The 19,504-nt window shown below is 42.3% G+C and overlaps 1 protein-coding gene across 3 annotated transcripts; it reads right to left on the bottom strand.

Moving 5' to 3' along the window:
* Positions 1-11: 11 nt before the first annotated feature.
* Positions 12-19,388, bottom strand: specc1la (sperm antigen with calponin homology and coiled-coil domains 1-like a). Of its 3 annotated transcripts, none has more exons than XM_046034964.1 (16): positions 19,108-19,387; positions 13,476-13,638; positions 13,225-13,363; positions 11,509-13,139; positions 10,894-11,101; positions 9,939-10,012; positions 9,086-9,261; positions 8,652-8,815; positions 8,118-8,236; positions 6,094-6,184; positions 5,363-5,452; positions 5,093-5,252; positions 4,726-4,828; positions 981-1,097; positions 807-866; positions 12-346 (listed from the first exon to the last, which is right to left on the bottom strand). In XM_046034964.1, the coding sequence occupies exons 2-16, from the start codon at positions 13,599-13,601 to the stop codon at positions 257-259; spliced, it is 3,348 nt and encodes a 1,115-aa protein (XP_045890920.1). In that variant the 5' UTR covers positions 13,602-13,638; positions 19,108-19,387; the 3' UTR covers positions 12-256. The 3 variants fall into 3 exon arrangements, 2 of the variants coding, with proteins under 2 accessions (XP_045890920.1, XP_045890921.1); XM_046034965.1 differs by lacking the exon at positions 19,108-19,387 and adding an exon at positions 18,196-18,332; XR_006822499.1 differs by having other exon boundaries at positions 264-346; positions 950-1,097; positions 19,108-19,388.
* Positions 19,389-19,504: the final 116 nt, after the last annotated feature.

Here is a 19,504-nt window from a genome sequence, read left to right as displayed (position 1 = left end):
GAAAGCCCAAACTCTACACAAAGCGCCTTTCACGCTGCACTGGGAGGATGGATTAGCTGTGTGTCCAGTGAGGTTCTGGTCTGCCTTTAGTGTCGCTAAATACTGTGGACCGACATGCAGCGTGACATGGTGTCGCTGTGGTGTGGGGGAGAGGGTGTGAGGTATAACAGTTGACAGCGGGGTTGAAAGGTTGCTGCGAGCTCAGGAGAGCTTGCTCTGATTGTGCTGCAGGAACAGGGAGGGGAAGATGGTGAAGTCAGGTCTCAAAGTACTTGTAGATGGCCGTGACATAAGTCATGACGCTTTGCCAGTCTGGCCTCTCTGTGTGCACCATCTCATTTATGTCCTGGAATGGAGAAATAGTCAGTTAAGGAGGATCAAAAACTGCTAAACTGAAGATTTCTATCCCACCAAAAACACGACATACTTTATTATAGATAAAGAATTAATTTGGTGAGTGTACATGGAAACAAAGCAGCATCTCTATAATAACTGAGCAAACGTCATCCATGGATCAAGGTGTGGCTGAAATTTAAAATAAAGTTCTGTGGGTATAAACAATGTCTAGCTGTACAGCTTTTGTTTTTAATGACTGACACACCAGCAGGTTACAAGCATAACTATGGATGACACATTGTATAGTTGCAAAACATACAGTAGTTCATCTCTTAATGATTCGAATTAGCAATGTCAGTGTTTGAAATGTATTTAGGGTGGTATATCAGAAAAGGATGAAAAAAATATATATATAGTCTCTCTTATTTTGGTTTTGCTCACACGTAATAAAGTAATTTGATAAAGCTTACCAAAGTGCATTTGATGCCCACACTCTCTGCAGCCTGGAAGGCTAAGGTGAAGTTCCTCCTCTGAGAAAAGTAGAGAGAGAGTCACAGTTCAACACAGTGGACAGTATTCTAACAACTGTAATGGTGTGGTCATAATGGCTTACAGGTCGGGCCTTTCCTGGGAGCTCTACTTGCCTTCTCTTGGCTGGTGAGCTCTTGGTAGGGGATGTGTGCAGGCAGGTAGGTGTGGAGAACGGCGCAGAAGGCCAGGCCATCATTCCAGCTGCTGCTGAAGTTTGTGATATCAATGTTCTGAAAAAATAAAGTGACGATCGAGTTTGTAACAAATCTGAGTGCACTATGATACTAATAGATCCCCGTAATCAAGAACCGGTAAAAAAACAAAAAAACATAGCAGATACCACTTTTTCTGGCTATAAAGGAAAAACAGGACTTGTTTCTGAAATAAAACTCTAGCATCAATCTCATCTTTTTAACAAGATTATCAGCCGGGGGTTTGAAAAGAAAGGCAGTCATCAAGCCAATACTGGGATATTTATAACACGAGACAACTTGAAACTTCTTTCCTTGAGCAGTAATAATATGAAAATTATTCACAGGCTTTTTGGGCTTAGCATTACCTTTGTTTTACCAGCATTTAAATCCAGCTTTAGTTGTGAAAGCTGAATCTGAATCATATTAGACACAGCCTACAATTTGGCCAAACCCTCCCATGACACCTTTCCTAACCATGCCTGATCAGATAGAACAGTGTTTCCCCACACATAAACTTTACTTGGGGTATATTAACGGCTCCCCAGGTATATTTGGTGACCCATTTTGCAGGGAAACACAGACACAAGTCTAGGGATGGGGATCGTTAATTTTTATTGATATAGATACCCTTATTGAGACGCTTAACGATCCAATTCTTTATCGATACCACTATCGATACTTTACTATTATTTAGTGATGGTTATTTGGTAAGACCAGACCCAACGGGCATGAGGTAGGCCTGCACGGTATGAGGAAAATATTCAATGTGTGATAACGTTACATACTGAGATGACATATCACTTGCGATAAATAAATATATTGAAGTGTACATATTAACTGCCTTTAATTTAATATTTTAAATACAGCTAAATGTTGTTTCTAGAGCAGCAACATTAATGTTTACAACAGCAAAGTAACTCAATAACTTTATGTGACATCACAAGTAGTGAGTGATGTTCAGAAAGAATAACATCAGTCTGTATCAGTCCCTCCTCGTCTCTCGCTGGCTGCAGGTAAAGTTACAGGGTAGAAGGAGGAGCGGCTGGTTTGTCTCAGCCAGTAGCTGAGGTTTTAAGGCTACAGACCAGTCTGTGCTCCAGACAGACAGCTTTCTATTTAACTTGTTTTTAACATTTAGCTAATGCCAAGCTAGCGTACATCATAGGACCCGCAAGTCTTGATAGCAGTATCGATAAGCTCGAACCTTTTCAGGTTTTCAGAAATTTTGGAACCGGGTCTCGATCCCCATCCCTACAGACACAGACATGGTGGACATTTTATAAACACGGACCTAGTAAAGCGACAGTGAACACACCGGATGTCATTTGCTACCACACTGATTTGGTTTCATAGGCTACATCGTTAACAACTCCTCTACATGCGGCACACCTGCTCCTGTAAATGGAATTGCGGGTGGAAAAATCTAGAAAACAAGTTCTGTGTCTTTTCAGCGACTTTATAAAACATACTGCTGATGGAGAAAGTCAACAGAGAAGACACATACAGGGGGAGAAAGACAGGAAGAGACGAGACAAGCCGGTGTGTTTGCAGCAGAGGTGTAGGTGTGTGCGTGTGGGGGGGAAAATGAAGGGAAAGGGAGCAGACTCAATTAGTGAGTAAACACTAAATAAGGTGGAGAATGACATTGAATTGAAATGATGAAATAAGAGGCTAGAAATAGAAAATATACCTTGCTAACACCTAGCCCAGACTCCCCGACATTTTTAAACTCCTTAAACGGTTTTGAACATTTACCTTCAAAGATCTTAGCCAGAAGGGACTACTTAGACATGGAACTATAAAAATTTAATGAAGTAACCTCCCCCGCTTTCACTCTGGAATCACCTTGGTGATTAGGGTGAGGCTGAAAATATAGGTATGGGATGGAGCAATAAAATAATCTTTTCCACCATCAGCCGTCATCTGACCTTTGCAGGGGCTGTAAATGTGAGTTCAAAACAACCACTAAGGTTTTATGTATGCTAAAGTTCCTCAGTGTCACAACTACAATCTAGATAGTACACAATAAGTCAGAGAAGCATCGTGTTTTCATGTCAGGCAGACAGGATGTGTTACATGTTGCACATTACGCGGAAAAACATGGTGTCATGAAAACCACAACCTACATCAGAGTGGTAGCGCCAGTCTAGGTCAATGCTTCAGCATTTATTGTGTCTGCACATATTTAAGCAGGTCTGTCTGAGGCCTCACTACAATCAACAAATAAGAGAGCAGTCACCACAACGCTATGCATCCGTAGCAACACCATCACGCTAGACCGAACCGGAAGACAAGAAAAGACCAAGAAAGAGACACACCACGATTCGAGAGTTAAAATTATAATCCTAAAGATATTCCTTAAATCAAACTCTGTTTTTTGATATCACTTGTGGTTGGTATTTTTTCCTGCAGCCCTGTAATGCATTTACATTTTGCAATTACATCTGTATATAGTTGTTTTCATTGTTAGTGTAGAGTCCACCTTTCCGGAGCTGGATTCTAATTGCCTAGCTATGCACAAGGGACTCACAGGAAATGATGCAGCCTGTAATCCTGCTTTACTTATTTTAATTATAACTCATTAAGTTCAACCTCACTGTTTACGGTTAATGCAAACCCAGTATTTCTACACAAAATACAAAGACAACGGTCATTGTCGGCATCTTTTGACAGCTGAGCAGATTTAAATGTTGCAGGGAAACAACAAGGAGAAGCCAGAAAGCCGTTAGTTGAAGGAGAGAGGCTGCATTCCTCAAACTCCTGAGCAAGGTGACCACCTCCTTACTGCGCCCTGCTGTTATGTGGAAAACGCCTCATGTCGTCTGTCTTATGCAATCAGATGGAGGTCGCTCATGACCTCATGGAAAAAGATTATTGACCGACTTCTTTATAAAAACAAGTTTGTTTGGTTACATTGTAAGCAGATACACCAGTCCCTCTTCCTGTTGTATTTCTGATAAAACAGCTGCTCAAAGAGCGTTTCCTGCCTCCAGAATTCTGGGAGCTGTAGTTTGAAACTGTGCTTGCTGTTACCACCAGTAACCACAGGTGTTGCTTAATCAATCGGGACTGAAATGTTAAGGATCATAGCTTTTCTGCTCAGGGACAGGGTTCAAGATGAATATTTTTCTCACTGTCCAGACATTAAATGATTAGCCTCTTGTTAATATGTATGGGTCTAGTAACAAAAATAATAATATAAAAGAAAATGTTTACCTCCTTTTCATATTTTGTACAATGCATTATTATTAACTAAGCACCCAGACAGACATAAAGATCAATTTCAAACACGTAGCAGAAATTAATCATTCTATGATAAAGCTTATACCCAGTAGAAGGAAAACTGTGCTCTCTGTGCTGCTGCCTGTTCTTGTAGCTCTCCAGAGACTGTTTTCTTTAGTTATCTTTGCGCTGAACTGGCGACACACCACAAATACATATTTGTGTCGCCATATTTAATCCAGGGCAGTCCATCCTGCCATGAAGGAATGAATTACTCTTTTCTTTTCTTGCTTTTATCTTACTTTTCTCACATATTCAGTAGTACTCCAACGCCTGTTGGATATGTTTATTTTTTATTGTCCGTTTTTGCCAAAGCCATCAGAGAGGAGTTATAGACACTTTTGGACAGCTGGTATCGTCCAGTGACAAGACAGGAACCCACCTGATAACCCTCAGTCTTCTTCTGGCACCACTTTAGCAAAGCATTTCTCTTGGAGCCTCCGTACTCTCTGGCCAGTGCTGACAGCGGGTCCTTTCTCTCTTCTCTGTATCAGACGCACAGAAGGGACATGTAAACAAACACAGTTTTAAAACATTTACGATGTCAGTAAGACAAACAGATTAGATGGTAAGCATGTTTGCTAAGTGAGCTAGGAAAGCTGTCACCGGCTGTATGTTTTGTCAGCAGACCAATTGAAACTACAGTAAGAGGAGGTGACGTCACACAGGCAACCGAGATTGAAAATAAAGACACTGACGTTAAGTGTGAGCACAACATACAGATGAGTGAGTGCCCCAGGAGGTGATACCTTAGGCGGCTGCGTGCTGTGGGAGTGATGGAGGCGGTGGGGGAGGAGGAGGACAGGGAGAGCGGGGAGGAGGCAGTACTCATAGCCAACAGGGAGGTTGAGGAGGCCCCGTCTGAAGCAGACATGTCCCTCTTTATCTCCTCACTGCTCCGGCGGGACACTGCGCAGAACAGGGGAGACGACTTTAGACTTTTCTTTACTAAACTAGTGACTGAGTTCATTTATAAAAGGTTTATAACAAGTTCATGTAACTTTACTAGCATCTCTAACCTGAGATTGCCTTAGTGGAGTCCATGTTGGAGACCCTCTGGAGGGCAGACGGAGGCCGGCTAGCTGAGGTTCCCCTGAGGAGGTGCTCAGCTGTGGATAAATCACAGCATTTATATATGTTTCTGTAAGGGACTTCCTCTGAAATTAGATGTAACAGGGTCAGTAAAGAGCCACATTCAAGCCCCTCTGAGTTTAGGGAATGCTGACGAACAACGCTGCTTCGCTCCGCAAGAAAACAATAAATCAGGGGAAAATAAATGGAACACTGGAGGCTATGGCCAAGACCGCACGTTCACATGAAACACTTGAACTCATTACTAGTGAGAATGAACGGAGGGAAAATTTACTATATATGGTGGCTCATTATTTCCCTCTTATCCTTCATTCTAGTGTTTTGATTAACTAAATCAGTAAGTCAATATACAGTAATACTGCAACTCCCAACTCCAGGCTTCTGGGGAAAAACTGTCGTGCTATTTCTCACGACAGCAGGGGCGGTCCATTCCCGTTCATCGTTAAGATAGTTTTACTGTGACAGAGGTATAGCAGAGGACGAAGGACTCTGGCATATCCGGTGTGTGACTCATATTTAAAAGTACATTATTATTATAGATCTTTTACAGATTCATATCTACATTTCTGAGTGAAAGTTCTGAATTAAAGAAAGTGTCATTATTTCTACAGTGTGTTTAAGTTGTGTATTTAAGTTATCACAGTGACAGCTGCCTCACCTGGCATGGTGATGTCTGTGTAGCTGGGCCTCTTATCACTCATGGAGGAGAGCGGCTTGGCAGCTGACATAGACCCAGTTATGGAGTGTCTCTGAAACAACAACAAATAACAGCTGTCTGCATTACAAAGTGTGTGAGTCGTCTTGGTTGAGAATAATACAACGGAAAATATATAAATCCAGTAAATGGCAATACTCCAAAGCCATCAATCTCCACATATAGTGATTTTGCATTTTTCAGAAAAACTGAAGGACTAAAGGTGGGGTAAGCAATTCTAATCCATGTCTTTTTGTCAAATCCAGTGAATATCTCCTCGCGGTCCGCTAGCTCTCCGTTTTGCTGTCTGGAATCTGGTGTCTGTAGAAAGCCCTGGCTCTGTAAATGGGAAAACAAGCCACACAACACTCTTCCAGCCATGATTTGTGCGTCAGGTTTTTATTTTACCTTTATTTTACCAGGAAGGTCAGTTAAGAGCCAATTCTTATTTGCAATGACAGCCTGGTTGGAGGTTAAAATGCCTCCAATAGAGAAGGGGTGTTGGGATTAAATCAAAAAAAGAAGTTTAACATTGGTAACGTTAAATGACTCGGCCATGGATATATAACTTATTTTCTAGTTCGCCAAGATGCGCTGTTGTTTTAATGTTAGCTATATAAGCAGGAAAGCTGCAAGTATTGCGGTCTGTGCTGACTCGTCCTCTCTGCATGCTAGCTTGGCAGCAGCAACTGTAGCAACAGTTTTCTTTTTCCCACAACCTGGCTAGTGTTAGTTACATTACGTGCTATGTCATTGTTCGCTCTATATCATGATATTTGTCATGGTACTCCGGAATCAAATATCCCACCTGTAACTGTTCCTTTATTGGTGAAGAAAAATACCCTACTTCTTAAACGAAGAGAATTACAAAATAAAATAAAGCTGAAAACAGAGCTCTTTTTCCTAGCTCATTAAAAAGGATGTTCTGGAAACATGGCTTTCTGGGAATTATGAGTATTTTAATGTAACAAATTATACCACATATGTAATGTGTGGTCACAGTGTTACTAGAAAAAGTAAAAATAATGTTCACTGTGTTCAGTGCATCATTTTATTCCACGGTTGCGCAACACTGCTTCAGGTGAGCTTTATTGAACAAAATGGTAAAGGTGTCTTCTCTAATTCACATTTTACTCCTTTAGCTGACGCCTTTATCCAAAGCAACTTACAATTGCTATATATGTCAGAGTTCGCACGCCTCTGGAGCCACTAGGGGTTAAGTGTCTTGCTCGGGGAAACATTGTTGGACGAGTCGCAGTGGGAACTGAACCTGGGTCTCCCACTCTAATCAAATTAGTATGGAAACCTGACGATTTATATTACACTGAATATTGTGCAAAATGTGTATCATAATGAGTAGGCTAGATGTTCACATCTGAGAGTATACTGTAGTCAACTGTGGCAAACTTCTGTTCAAGTACTCTTTAGGCTCTGGGTCAATATAAAACAAGAAATGGCTATTCACCTAAGGACAGGGAGTGTCTCATATTTACAATGTACGCAGGCAACCAACTGCAGCGGATAAAGAGAGAGCAGGAAAGGCTTTGTTTATTAGAATATTAAATGCATAACCTGCCTCTTTCAAAAACTTTTCACTGTGGAAAAAAACCCTGTACACTGTTAGTCACCTGTACTCTGTAAAATTTCCTACATAAAAAAATAATAATATTGATTCAACAAAATCTTTTTTTATCAAGAGCTTATCAGAGTCTTTCAGGTGCAAGAACTTTGTAGCAGTTGTTACAAACTAAATCTTGCATCCAGTCCCTCTGTCCATTTTTATTTTTAATAACTATATTTAAATGTTTTAGAACCATTTTGTTTGTTGATACTAAGTGTCTCTAAGATATCTGTCCTCATCAACTGTCTTGTGTTGTTTTGTTTTTTTTTAATGACGACTTTTCACATTGTGGAAAATAAAGTTCCTAACTAGCCAATAAAATGGTAAGGTAACAGGGGAAAAAAGGAACATATTCATAGCCTTGTACCTGTATGGGTGAAACAGCAGCTGCTGGGGGCGTCTTCATAGGACTGGGGCTGAGCGGGGTGCGTGGTAGCGGGGCAGCTGAGGCTGTTGGAGCCACAGAGGCACCATTGGTTGGGGGACCTAAGTAAAGATTGAAAAAGAACCAATACATGCAGCTCAGTTTAGACCTGCTCCACACAAATAGAGACCAAATATACTCCTGATGTCATGAACTGCATTAGTAGCCTCGTCTATTAAAGTTTCTGCTGCATGAACAAATGCTGAACTTGGATGGTTCGCCAAAACAAATTCATCTTACTGCATAATAAATAGAATTTACATCTGATAATCCGTTCTATCAAAATCTAAAATTAAAGCTAGGATTTATTTATTTTTTTTAGATCAGTCTTTGAAACGGATGCAGAACTCAATCAAAAAGCATCTTGGCATATGACTTCATGTACAGCAATGGGGAATAAATAAATAACAATTAAGTTGCATTGTCAAATTATTATTAAAACAAAGAGTAAAGGGAAGCATCTTATGATTTTGTTACTTTGTGAGGCACTGTCGAAGCTCTTGATGAGTGTTTTGACGGTGGGCGAGGGCTCTGAGGAGGTGGAGGATCGCCGGCTGAGACCCATCCCCTGTCTGAGAGCAGCCAGGTCCCTCTCCACAGCATTCATGTAGTTATACACTCTACCTCTCTCCTCGTCCTGCCTGGGAGACACACAGGAATCTACTCAGTATATACACATCTAGAGCTCCTAAGCTGTGTACAGAATGGTTTGAGAAACTTATTCAGTCCGTATCATGTCTGTCAATTATAGTGAAATTATTTTAAATTAATTTATTATTTGGTCAGTAAACTGTGGGATTCATCAGCATCAAATATGCAACTTTAAATGTTCTCTCTTTTTGTTTATAAACACAAGACAGATCATGTCAGTGTGACTGGAGCTCTTCCGAACGTCTCTCTGTGGGTCTTACTTGCGGCTCTTGACCTCGTCCAGCTCTTTGCTCAGCTTCTCATTCTTCTCCAGGGCTTCCTGCAGCCGGCGCCGCAGGTCTCCAATCTCCTCCTGTGCTTCGGACTTGATGTCATTAGCAATGACAACGGCTGTCTGCAGATCAGCCTGGAACTGACGCCACTCCATCGACTCCTCCTGCGCACACAAACCGCACACAGACACACACAGACAGTGATACAACAGCAGAGAGCAGAAAGCTGAACATGATTTAGGCGAAATGGGTAAATCGGATTATTTAGCATTAGGTAATGATTTTTGTGGACATTTGGGGGCACCGGAACAAGCTGACATATTATCATCACATGAAGTTAATATGGTGAACTTGTTAGCAAACATTCACTTATTTACACATCCAGCAGAAACAGAGAAACATAAGCATTCATTTAACAGTCGTGTTTTTGGCCACCTGATGTTTAGTCCAATACTCACTCTCCTTTTAGCTCTGCTTTGATCTCAGCAAACCTGAGAGAAATATCTGGCTCTTTAGCTGCTAAATCCTCCACTACCTTCATCAGCTAGTTGCTAACTTTATCTGCCTGCTGTTTGGTACTGGGTAGGTAGCATGAAGGGAACTTTTTTCAGTAAAAACAGCTGCCTGCTGTGTCTGGAGTCAGGCCAACAGCAGAAGAGTGTTTACTTCTCAGCATTGGTTTTAACCAGTGTCCAGATATATTAACTTTTTTTTCTAAGAACTAGCCTAAAACTGCTGCAGTTTGGCATCTTCCTTTCTTCAAGTGTACTAAAAGCAAAAAATCCTGGCACTAAAAGCGCTTGTCCTCACGTAGCCCAGTGCCCCCCTGCAGCTCTCTTACCCTCAGTCTGCGGTGAAGAATCTTAATCTCTCTCTCCATGTCGTGCTTCTGGTCCTGCAGCTTCTTCACAGAGTCTGAAATAGGAAATAAATACATGTTGGTGGTATTAACATGCCACAGAACAGACTGACTCAATAACACACATAACTTACTGCTGTTAGTCTGAAGACTTGACAACAATTGATGGCAGTGATGATTTGGTGAAGAGTTTTGAAGTGAGGCTGTATGAGGTACTTAACCATAGTCGGTCAATTACCCGCTGTAGATGGCGGTTGGCAAACACCCAGTTTAGAGAAAGACTCAGGAGTACCGGCATAGAAGCAAAGCAATGGTACTGCATAATTAAAATGCTATATTTAGAACATTTTCACCACTTTACCCTCTTCTGACAGGGGACTGAAGCCATTACGTACACTTATGCTCTCTTTAACCTCGCAGAACACAGGAGTTGCTGGTCTACCGCTAGTTTCTTCTGCGAGGTAAAATTACGTTGAAGAGCAAAATGTTAACAGCTCCAGCTCTCTGTCAGAAAGGGCTGTTTGATGGCAAGGTAAAATATGAAAATGTTGTAGATATAGCGTACAGTACGTTTTTAGGCGATCCTTCTTTTAGGTGGCTAAAATATGTTTTTGCTGCTGCCCCTGTCCTGAGCAGTACATTGCTTCCGTGCCAGCACTCCTGTCTGCTTCTCCAAATAGGGGGATGTACATGACCAGCAGCCACTGCAGGTAAATACGCGGACTATGGATAAGTCCCTCATACAACCCCACTTTAAATAAATCCGAACTATCCCTCCAATCAAACCAGTTATTCTTAGTAGATGAGTGGTTTCACATAACAGGATCTCTACAGGATCACTGGCTGCCTGCCTGAGTAAACATGAGGGTATATAGCCAGTCAAAGGTTGACCATTAGAACATGTTTACACTTTTGACTGCGTGTCCAGCCCACTTACTCTCGAGGTCTGTGATGATGAGGTTGTCGTGGAGTTTAAGAGCTCGGTGCTGCTCTACCTCATCCTCAAGCTCAAAGATGGTTTCCTTCATGTCTGCGATCTCAGTCTCTTTCTCCTGCAGCTCCCCGCGCTGCTTCTCCAGCGCGCGCTCCTGCTCGGCCATCTGCTGCTGCACCTGTTCCTGGAAGTCTCTGTATTCCCTGTCCAGCTGCACACAGGAAGAGGGGTATCCTTCATTTAATTAACAAGCCATGAATTCATTAGCTGACTAATGTGCAATAAAGCTCCAGCAGCGTCATACTGTAATTTATAGAGATGTACTGTGTTCTTCTGAACTACACATCGCCACAGTTATCCTCTGCCTAGTGTAATGTTGGAGAGGAATGCTGAATTTGTGACATTTTCAAGGTCAAATCTGGCTCTGCTCCATGGACAAGAAAAGGCGCACTCATTTTGGTGACCCAAAAACTCTTGCACCCTAGATTAAAGTTTCATTTAGGTCAAACACACCAATTTAGCATCTTATGGCTTCAGGAAAATTGATGCCCCACACAAATTGTCTCTGTAATAGCCTGAGATTTTACATCTCAAAAGCTCTTTCAAGTTTTAACTAACCTTACTGCAGGTCTCCTGCAGCCGGGTGAGTTCACTGTGGGCTTGTTCCAGCTCCTCCTGCAACTTCGCCGCCTTGGCCTCAGCCTCTTCTTTCCCCAGACGAACTCCTTCAAGCAGCTGGCAGATGTCATTTTTGTCCCCTGCAGTGTGAAGAGAGTACAGCTCGGCCACCCTCTGCCTCTCCTGGTCCAGCTGGGTTCTGCAACGGCTCAGCTCCGCCTGGTCATTGCTCACTGCTGCCTTGTACTCCTCAAGTGCGGCCGCCATGGCAGCTCGACCCTGTCGCTCTGACTCCATGATGCGCTCCATCTGGTGGTTTCTCTCTTTCAGTGCTCCGATCATCTCCTGGGCCTCTGCGTTGTCCTGTTCAGCCATCTTCAGCGTGTTGGACAGGTGCTGCTGAACCCCCAGCAGCTGCTCTCTATCAAAGCGGGCATTATCTGCCAGGTCTGCGTAGCGCTGCTCCAGCTCCATGTAGCGGCCACTCTTGATGTCCTCCTCTAGCACATACGATATATGATGCTCATCCAGCAGAGAGCGCAGGTACTCAATCTGTCGACCGTACAGCTCCAGCTTGTCGCTCTGTTGGCACAGGGAATCCATGAGGATCACCTTCTCTTCGCCTAGCCGCTCGTTCTCTCCGTTCAGCTCCTGGGTGATTTGCTGCAGGTCAGCCAGCTCCTGTAATGTGGCCTGGAGCTCCTCAGCAGTGCTATGCTGGTTCTCTTCCATCTGGTGGATGCGCTCTGTCAGACAGGCCACTGACACCTCGCTGGCATTGCCACTGCTGCCTCTCCGTGAGCACTCCCTGCTGGGGGCGCACTCCGACTCGGATGATGAGGAGGCTCCAGACGGGGCGTCCAGAGCGTCATCACTGGAGGTGACTGCCTGGTAGACCTCGCTAGATTCACTGTCGAGGTTGTCTGCCGAGCCTCCATGTTGGTGTCCTGTGAGCAGATCCTCCAAAGAGCCGGGGGCAGAGCCTTCAACTGAGGAGGTCAGCGTTCCTGTTCCTCCGCCATCGCTCTGCCCGCTGCCTGCTGCCAGGTCCGGGCTCAGGGAGGCGTAGTTAAACAGCTTGTCAGACCCATCCAGCCTCTGCTCCAGAGAGAAGCCCAGCGCATTGAGCCGGTCCTTTAGCATTCGGTTCTCACTCTTGAGCAGGTTCAGCTCCTCTCTGATGGCCTGGTTCTGCTCTTGTAAGAGAATAAGAGTGGACTCCACATCTGCTGCTGTGATGACTGACACCTGGGGCTTCTCTTCCTCCCCAGCTTCTTCCTGGGGCATTGCTTCGTTCCCTCCCAAGCCAAGCTGGGCCCTCATGTCCCTCAGCTCGCTGCGAAGGTGGAGGATCTCCACGTCTTTGCTTTTAGCCAAACCCACCAGGTCTTTTACTTTGGCCTCCAGAGCCACCTTATCACTGATCTGGCCATCGGATTTGGACTTGCTCATACGGCCATCAGACTCTGCCAGGATCTGGCCGCGAGAGCGCTTCCCTGAGGCCACATCCCCTGCTACAGTCCCTGATACTAACTGCTTCTTATTGGCTGAGGTCCTGGATGTCCGGAGACGGTCCCTTGATGAATTTGTCTCCTTTGAGATCGAAGCTGTCGACCGCTTGGATGAAGTACCTGGTAAAAGAGAATAAAGTAATCCTTTACACTTGCAATCAACATTACGAAAGATTAAATTAACACCTAGGCATGGAATATATACCTGATGTTGTCTTTGGCTTGCTGTCTAGGTTGCTAGCATTAGTCCCAATAGAGGCAGTCCTCTTGGCCTTGGTGACAGCATTATTTGATGCAGGATTTCCTCCAGCCATAGCTGCTAAAAGATCATCATTGCTCTTCACCTGGTAGGAAAATAATATATCAACATATTCACTTTAAGTTCACAAGAAAATTAAGTGAAATTTAAACCAGCATTTATCAACACTAACCCGTCCATCACGAGATGAGTCTTACCTTAGACAGAGGTGCGGTGGTGCTGGTCTTGGCTGCAGGTTTTCCGGGCCCAGTGGCAGCCGCGGCCTCTGCCTTCCCTCGATCTCCGCTCACCTTACTCACCGCTGGCCGGACCGACTTCTTCATACTGAGCTCTCTGATGCTGATACATTTACAGCTCAATCTGTGCACAAAAGGAGGGAGGAGAAAGGTAATGTATGTCAGCAATCAGAGTGATAGCTCCAGTTTTCCATGGGATGAGGAATTCTTTCCACAGACGCTATTCCCTAAACACTAGAAAACACTGAGACCACATTGAATAGCTGAGCACTTCTAGAAAATGTGTTTCTCCCCGTCTGCCTCTGTGATTAGAAATTTGTTCTAGGTGGCTGGTGTTTGGGAGGCGGTGGATAATTTTGCTTATTTTGATGCCTACAATGATAACTGAATGTATATAGTGAAGTTTAAAAATGGTGTTTATTTATATTTACATCGTTACACATGAAAACTTGTGTGGTACTTGCGATGATTCCAATAATTTTGTCTTCACCACAGTTTGGAAGCTGATAAGACAGCTGTATGGGACCACCCCAGATACAGGAATGTTATGTAAACACTGAAACAGTGGCTTTCAAAGGCCAACCAAAACCTCCACTAGATGGCTCTCGTGCGCTGGTGATAGTTCAGTCAGTTCAGAGTTTCACTTGCCTGTCAGCTGCAACAAAGATGACACTGATAAAGCCTCAGTTTAATCTCTGTGTGTGGTTGGTGTGGGAAGAATGTGGCCTTACAATCTACTCCTTAGAACAGACAAAGATCAGTAAGATAGGGTTATAGGGTTTTTCTAGTGTAGTGAGCAAAGCCAAAAAAGGAAATGTAGATTCCTTAACAGATCAAAGTGAAAGCCCAAACCAACACAACTGCAGTCATATTCTGAGAGGCAAAAATATGAGTCTGTAACTGGGCAACTGGTCTGATGCACTGCATCTCATCTTGCAATGCCAAGGAATCATTTAGTGCCATGTTCGTGCAAGATGTACTCACACCAGTTCACAATTACCGCTGCTCAACCTGATAACCCAGAAGAGTTTAACGGGGCAAATTCTTCAACATAATTTGGTGAGTGTGTAATGTGTATTGAATTAGTAGCAGGTGATACAAAAATATTCTCCCAAACTTTAGCAAATGAAGCTTGGAGTTGTCTGGTGCATTTTTGTATCTGGTGTTCATTTGGCAGCGAACAAGGTGTTGAAACTGGCGGTAACCAAATAAAAGCTTTTAGAAAACACAGGAGGCTTTATTCAGTATTGTTCACATGTTGCGTCAAAGTCTGAAAAGACCCTGACTTGATGCCATGATAGCAAGAAAAAAAAAATGATTTGGGACACAGCTGGAGACAACGAGTAAGTGCTTTAGCACAGATTTGGATGTCCTAGAGGTGCACTATGGCTCTTAAGAGGAAACAGTGAGCTGAAGTTATTTATTTTATACATAGGAAACCCAGATACGATCTATCTCAGAGTCAGTGCTCTGTTGTTTTCATTTTTTGTTTTCCAGAAGTTTGTTGTTTGTATACGGAAATAAATATAATCAAATATCAGCAATAAATCAGACTTTAAATAGAACACTGTGAGAAGCTGACCAATGAATTGTAGCAGGAGCACAAATGTTTAGACAACTCACTGAAACATTTCCTTGAATCTTAGCTAGATAAATACACACGACAAAAATGAATCACCAATCTAACACAGTCGGAGCAGGTGGAGATCTGTAGCTCACATCTGAGGCATCTGATCTCTCCTGATACTTCCAGAGAATCCAAAATAACCTGCTACTAAACCACAAGTGTGCTTTATTCAAAAACAAAATACTTTTCTAATAGATTTCAGCTGTGTTTCCTTGGTACAGATGTTATTTTCAATCTGTCATCTTGCGCCTTCTGAGAGTTGAACTTTTTGTGTTTTTTTTCCTGCAGAGACGATATTTATTTGGCTTATTATTTCTTTCGGGTTAAAAGTGGCCTTCAGAGTCTGATTGGACTTAAAGATAAAAATTTATATTTTTCAAGTTGCAGAACTTTTGCAATCTTTACTCATGCTTACAAAAACTGTTGTTTCTGTTCAAAGACACCATATATGTGCCACATACCATCAGACCACAGACAGTTTACAAAGAGCCGCAAGCAAACAAAAGAAACAATCTTCCCTGCCTCATGTGGAGGAAACAGTAAATGTGTCTCAGCTGGACTAGACTCTACAGCTCTGCAGAGGTGTATATTTTAGTCACTGAAACAAACCTGTACTTCAATACAACCTACATGCATAGAATATTTGAAGCATATTGTGTTTACATCTGCAACCTCTTTGACCATTCAAAATGTTAATTCTGAATTTACACCATGCATCTTTCCCCAGTCAGTGTCTTTTAATAGGTCAAAGCTTCCCGAGTTGAATCTACATCCCCACAGGCCTCACCTTATTTTGGAAGCTTTATGTCGTGGCCATACTTTGAGAACATGCGTTTGATATTTCATGTCTGTCCTGTTCTCACTATGTTACCCATACCGAGACTTTGTATGCTGACAGGTTATCTTAAATTATACATGCACTGAAGCTATAAATAATTGTCTGGAAAAGCTTTTGTTGTCTGTCAGTCTGTCATTGCCAGAACGTCTACAGTCCTGCTGTGCGAGTCTTCTTACTTTTTGTTGCTGTTCGTTTTAAAAACACAAACCTTTTGGTCACAAAGAAACAAAGAACATTCAAATGTGTATCAGCACCACTGCAGCTACTAAACTCATAGTATATGCCACCAACCAAACAAACGTCTCCAGCTGAATTGTTAAGTAATATAAAGAAAGGAATTATATTCCTTATCTGTAATATATCTTTGCATACCCAACTGTGTACTGCATGTATTTATCCATAACACATACGTTTGGCAGGACGTTTTCCCTGAGCACTGACATGTGCACTTAACAACTAGCCAGTTTTCTGAATAGCTGAATGTGTGTCAAAGCAGATGTCTGAAACAGAGAGCTGCTAGCTAGAGCACAGCTCTTTTTATTTGGATCTGAATAGACATGGGAGCGCAGGCTGGGGACCAGAAGTGAAGCAAAATGGGGCACTCTCTCACTCTGCAAAAAAGATGTATGTGTACCATTTTAAATACTCTTAAAACAATAATTCATACACCATGAATGTATACACACTGGCCTATAAGCATGTTTCTGTGATGGTACAAAACAAAACTAATAATTCCACATCATTGGCCAGTGAGGGTATGATTATGTAAACTGTACTAATTTTTCCTTTTCAATATAAAAAAATAAGTCCATCACACAGAGGGTGTCAACAGAATTATTTACATGCAAAACACCTCAACTCAGAAGGTAATGTCACTGATTCAAATTAAACAGCTACAGTATTTGATTTTAGTGTTGCAATGGATCCACAGTTGTCCAAAAGAACAAGTGTGTATAGTGTTTCTTCACAGACAGCTGAACAAAATTCGTCTCTAGTAAAAAAAATAAAAAAAATAAAAAAAATCTACCCTACAAAGGTGATTGTGTGTACAAGGACAAGCAGGCACCAGTCTGCCTGAGACAGAGCGGACACTGTCAAACCTATGCCTCACTATTAAAGCAGGGGAAGGCAATGTTGGAGAACATCTAGATGTTGAAAGCAACCAACAGAACCCCCCACCCCTTCAGGGCCTCCCTCCAAAGCACATTTCCATGGCATAGGCAGACAGGTAGGTAGGCGAATGAAATGATTGGCCGTGCTTATTACAGTGCTGCAACAGCCACAGATACCGGATTTCTGTTCATTTTTGTGTCCGTGCATTTGATTTATTGATTGCTGTCAAGATGTACAGAGAATTTCAACAAATATAACAAATAGTACCGCTAAATAAATTGCCTGTCCCAGCTGTAATATACATAATATACATATATATTACAGCTAGGATATAATATATATTATGGTGTAGCCTTCAGCCAAATGACAAGCAACAGTCTCAGTATTTCAATGCTAGTATAACATGCTGATACAAATGGAGGATCAGCAAGCCTAGCATATTTCCCTCTTTGGCACTTTTCACATCATCAGCATTAACCTGGTATTGTAGAAGCAAGACCATCCACAGCATTCATATTTGTACAAGTAAAGAATATATTGAGATGTGTTTTGCAAATCCTCACCCACCTTCCACTTAAAAGTTGCCACGCCAAAAGCTACTAAAAATGTAATCATCTTTATTAAGTTGAATCAAACAGAGCATGTGTTTGCTCGAAACTATAAATTTGTCTTGGAAATGCATGTCTTTCTTTCCCCTTTTTCAAAGTCACTTGGGGGCAAAGTTTCCAAGACTGCAGCGTCTCATTACTCACATCTCCTGGACACTGATTTAAAGAGTGGGCTGTGAAATATTGTTTTTCCAAGCTATTCCAGGAAACATCTGCGGTCACCTGATTTAAAAAAAAAAAAAAAAAGAAAAAGTTTTTTTAATGAATTGACTAACGTTACGCGCGAAAGAAGTGGGTTGAGTCAAGATACACACAGCTCTGCAATAGTATGCTGTTTGAGTCAGCCAAGGCACTGACACGCTGCAACATCAGTTCACTGTTGACTCTCCTCTGGGGGATGGCAAATTCACATTGTTCTTGGCTACACCTACATTAGCACCACGGCTAACGTTAGCCCAACAGTGTATCATTCAACCACACAAGCACATACTTTACCAACTAGACCTTTCAGGTTCACGACTACCAGGCTCTACGGAGTAAGCAAACGTCGGTACTATCATGATAGAGACCAAATGGCAACTTAAAACCAAGGAGATAACCCAGCTAGCTAGTTAGCTTTATCATCAGGCACACAGGGACGTTCAGTAACTTCACTTCCTGTTTGGCCACACGCTTTCAAAATAAAGGCACCGAGCTAGACACCTCAGACAACTTTTACTGACACTATAATACTTTAATCAAAACTCAGGTAGAACGAGATAATGTGAACATAGAGCAGTCAATAGTTAGAGGTATTGTATAGTGGATAGATAACAGATGTAATGTGGCTTCATACTGCAGCTATGTATTGGCAAGTGAAAGGGATATTTCCAGGTGACTGTGGAGCCAAAGGCTTTTAAGACTTAGCTTTACCAACTTGTTTCAAATAATAATTATAGGTGGTCTTGCCAAGACGTGCGGAGTACTAGCAGTACACTAACGGTACAACCAAATGTATCACTGAATTGCTTTAAACCCATAGCCAAGAAAGCCATTAAATTATGTATGACACTGGAGGCAACATGTCAACACGTTGAGACTTAAGGCTTAACGTTAAGACTTATTTTGAAATAATTCATAGTACAGAGCTTAGTTAATTTTTCTAGCTTGACCGCTGAACAAAAATCTGGTTAGAGGGTTAAAACAATAATTCTCGCTGTGTTTAAAACAAACAAAACGAACAGCGCGAGCGTGCGTACCTTTAGAGTAGGTTTGTTTGTTTCTTTTCTGTCAGTTATTTTACCTCAGCTGTCAGTAAACAATAGCAAAGCTTAACGTTAGGTTGCTAATGCTATCGTTAGGCTAACGATGTTAGCACAGCCGGCAAAAAGACATCGCTCTTTCAGTAAACGAATAAAATATTCATACCTGAGGTTCTCCTAATTTCCCTGTTTGACAGGTTGACGGAGGTCCGATGAATGTTCATATGCGGTCGCTACCATTTCGGGAAATTCACAACTTCAGACTGAGAGGGCAGGCAGCATCGGTTTCAGATGTCAGCCCCTTACTGTTGGCAGCAGCCGGATGATCCTCTGCCCCCTCCTCTGGTTGCATCATCTCAGCATCACCCCCTGTACAGGATGTTTAAATATCCAGGACTTCATTTATTATTGTCTCTAAATTACTCCTAGCTGGGCCAAAGGTCTGCGCAGCTTCTCTTCAACCAAGTCTGCACCAACTTCATTCACCTCCTCTTCTTCTTCTCTTAATTAAACTTTATAAATTCATAATCACCCAATCACACTCCTTCAATTAGAGGAAATAC

This window comes from Micropterus dolomieu, linkage group LG21, assembly GCF_021292245.1.
Source record: "Micropterus dolomieu isolate WLL.071019.BEF.003 ecotype Adirondacks linkage group LG21, ASM2129224v1, whole genome shotgun sequence".
Classification (NCBI taxonomy): domain Eukaryota; kingdom Metazoa; phylum Chordata; class Actinopteri; order Centrarchiformes; family Centrarchidae; genus Micropterus; species Micropterus dolomieu.
The sequence above is the reverse complement of the archived record's forward strand: the minus strand, read 5'-3'. Positions and strand labels throughout refer to the sequence as shown.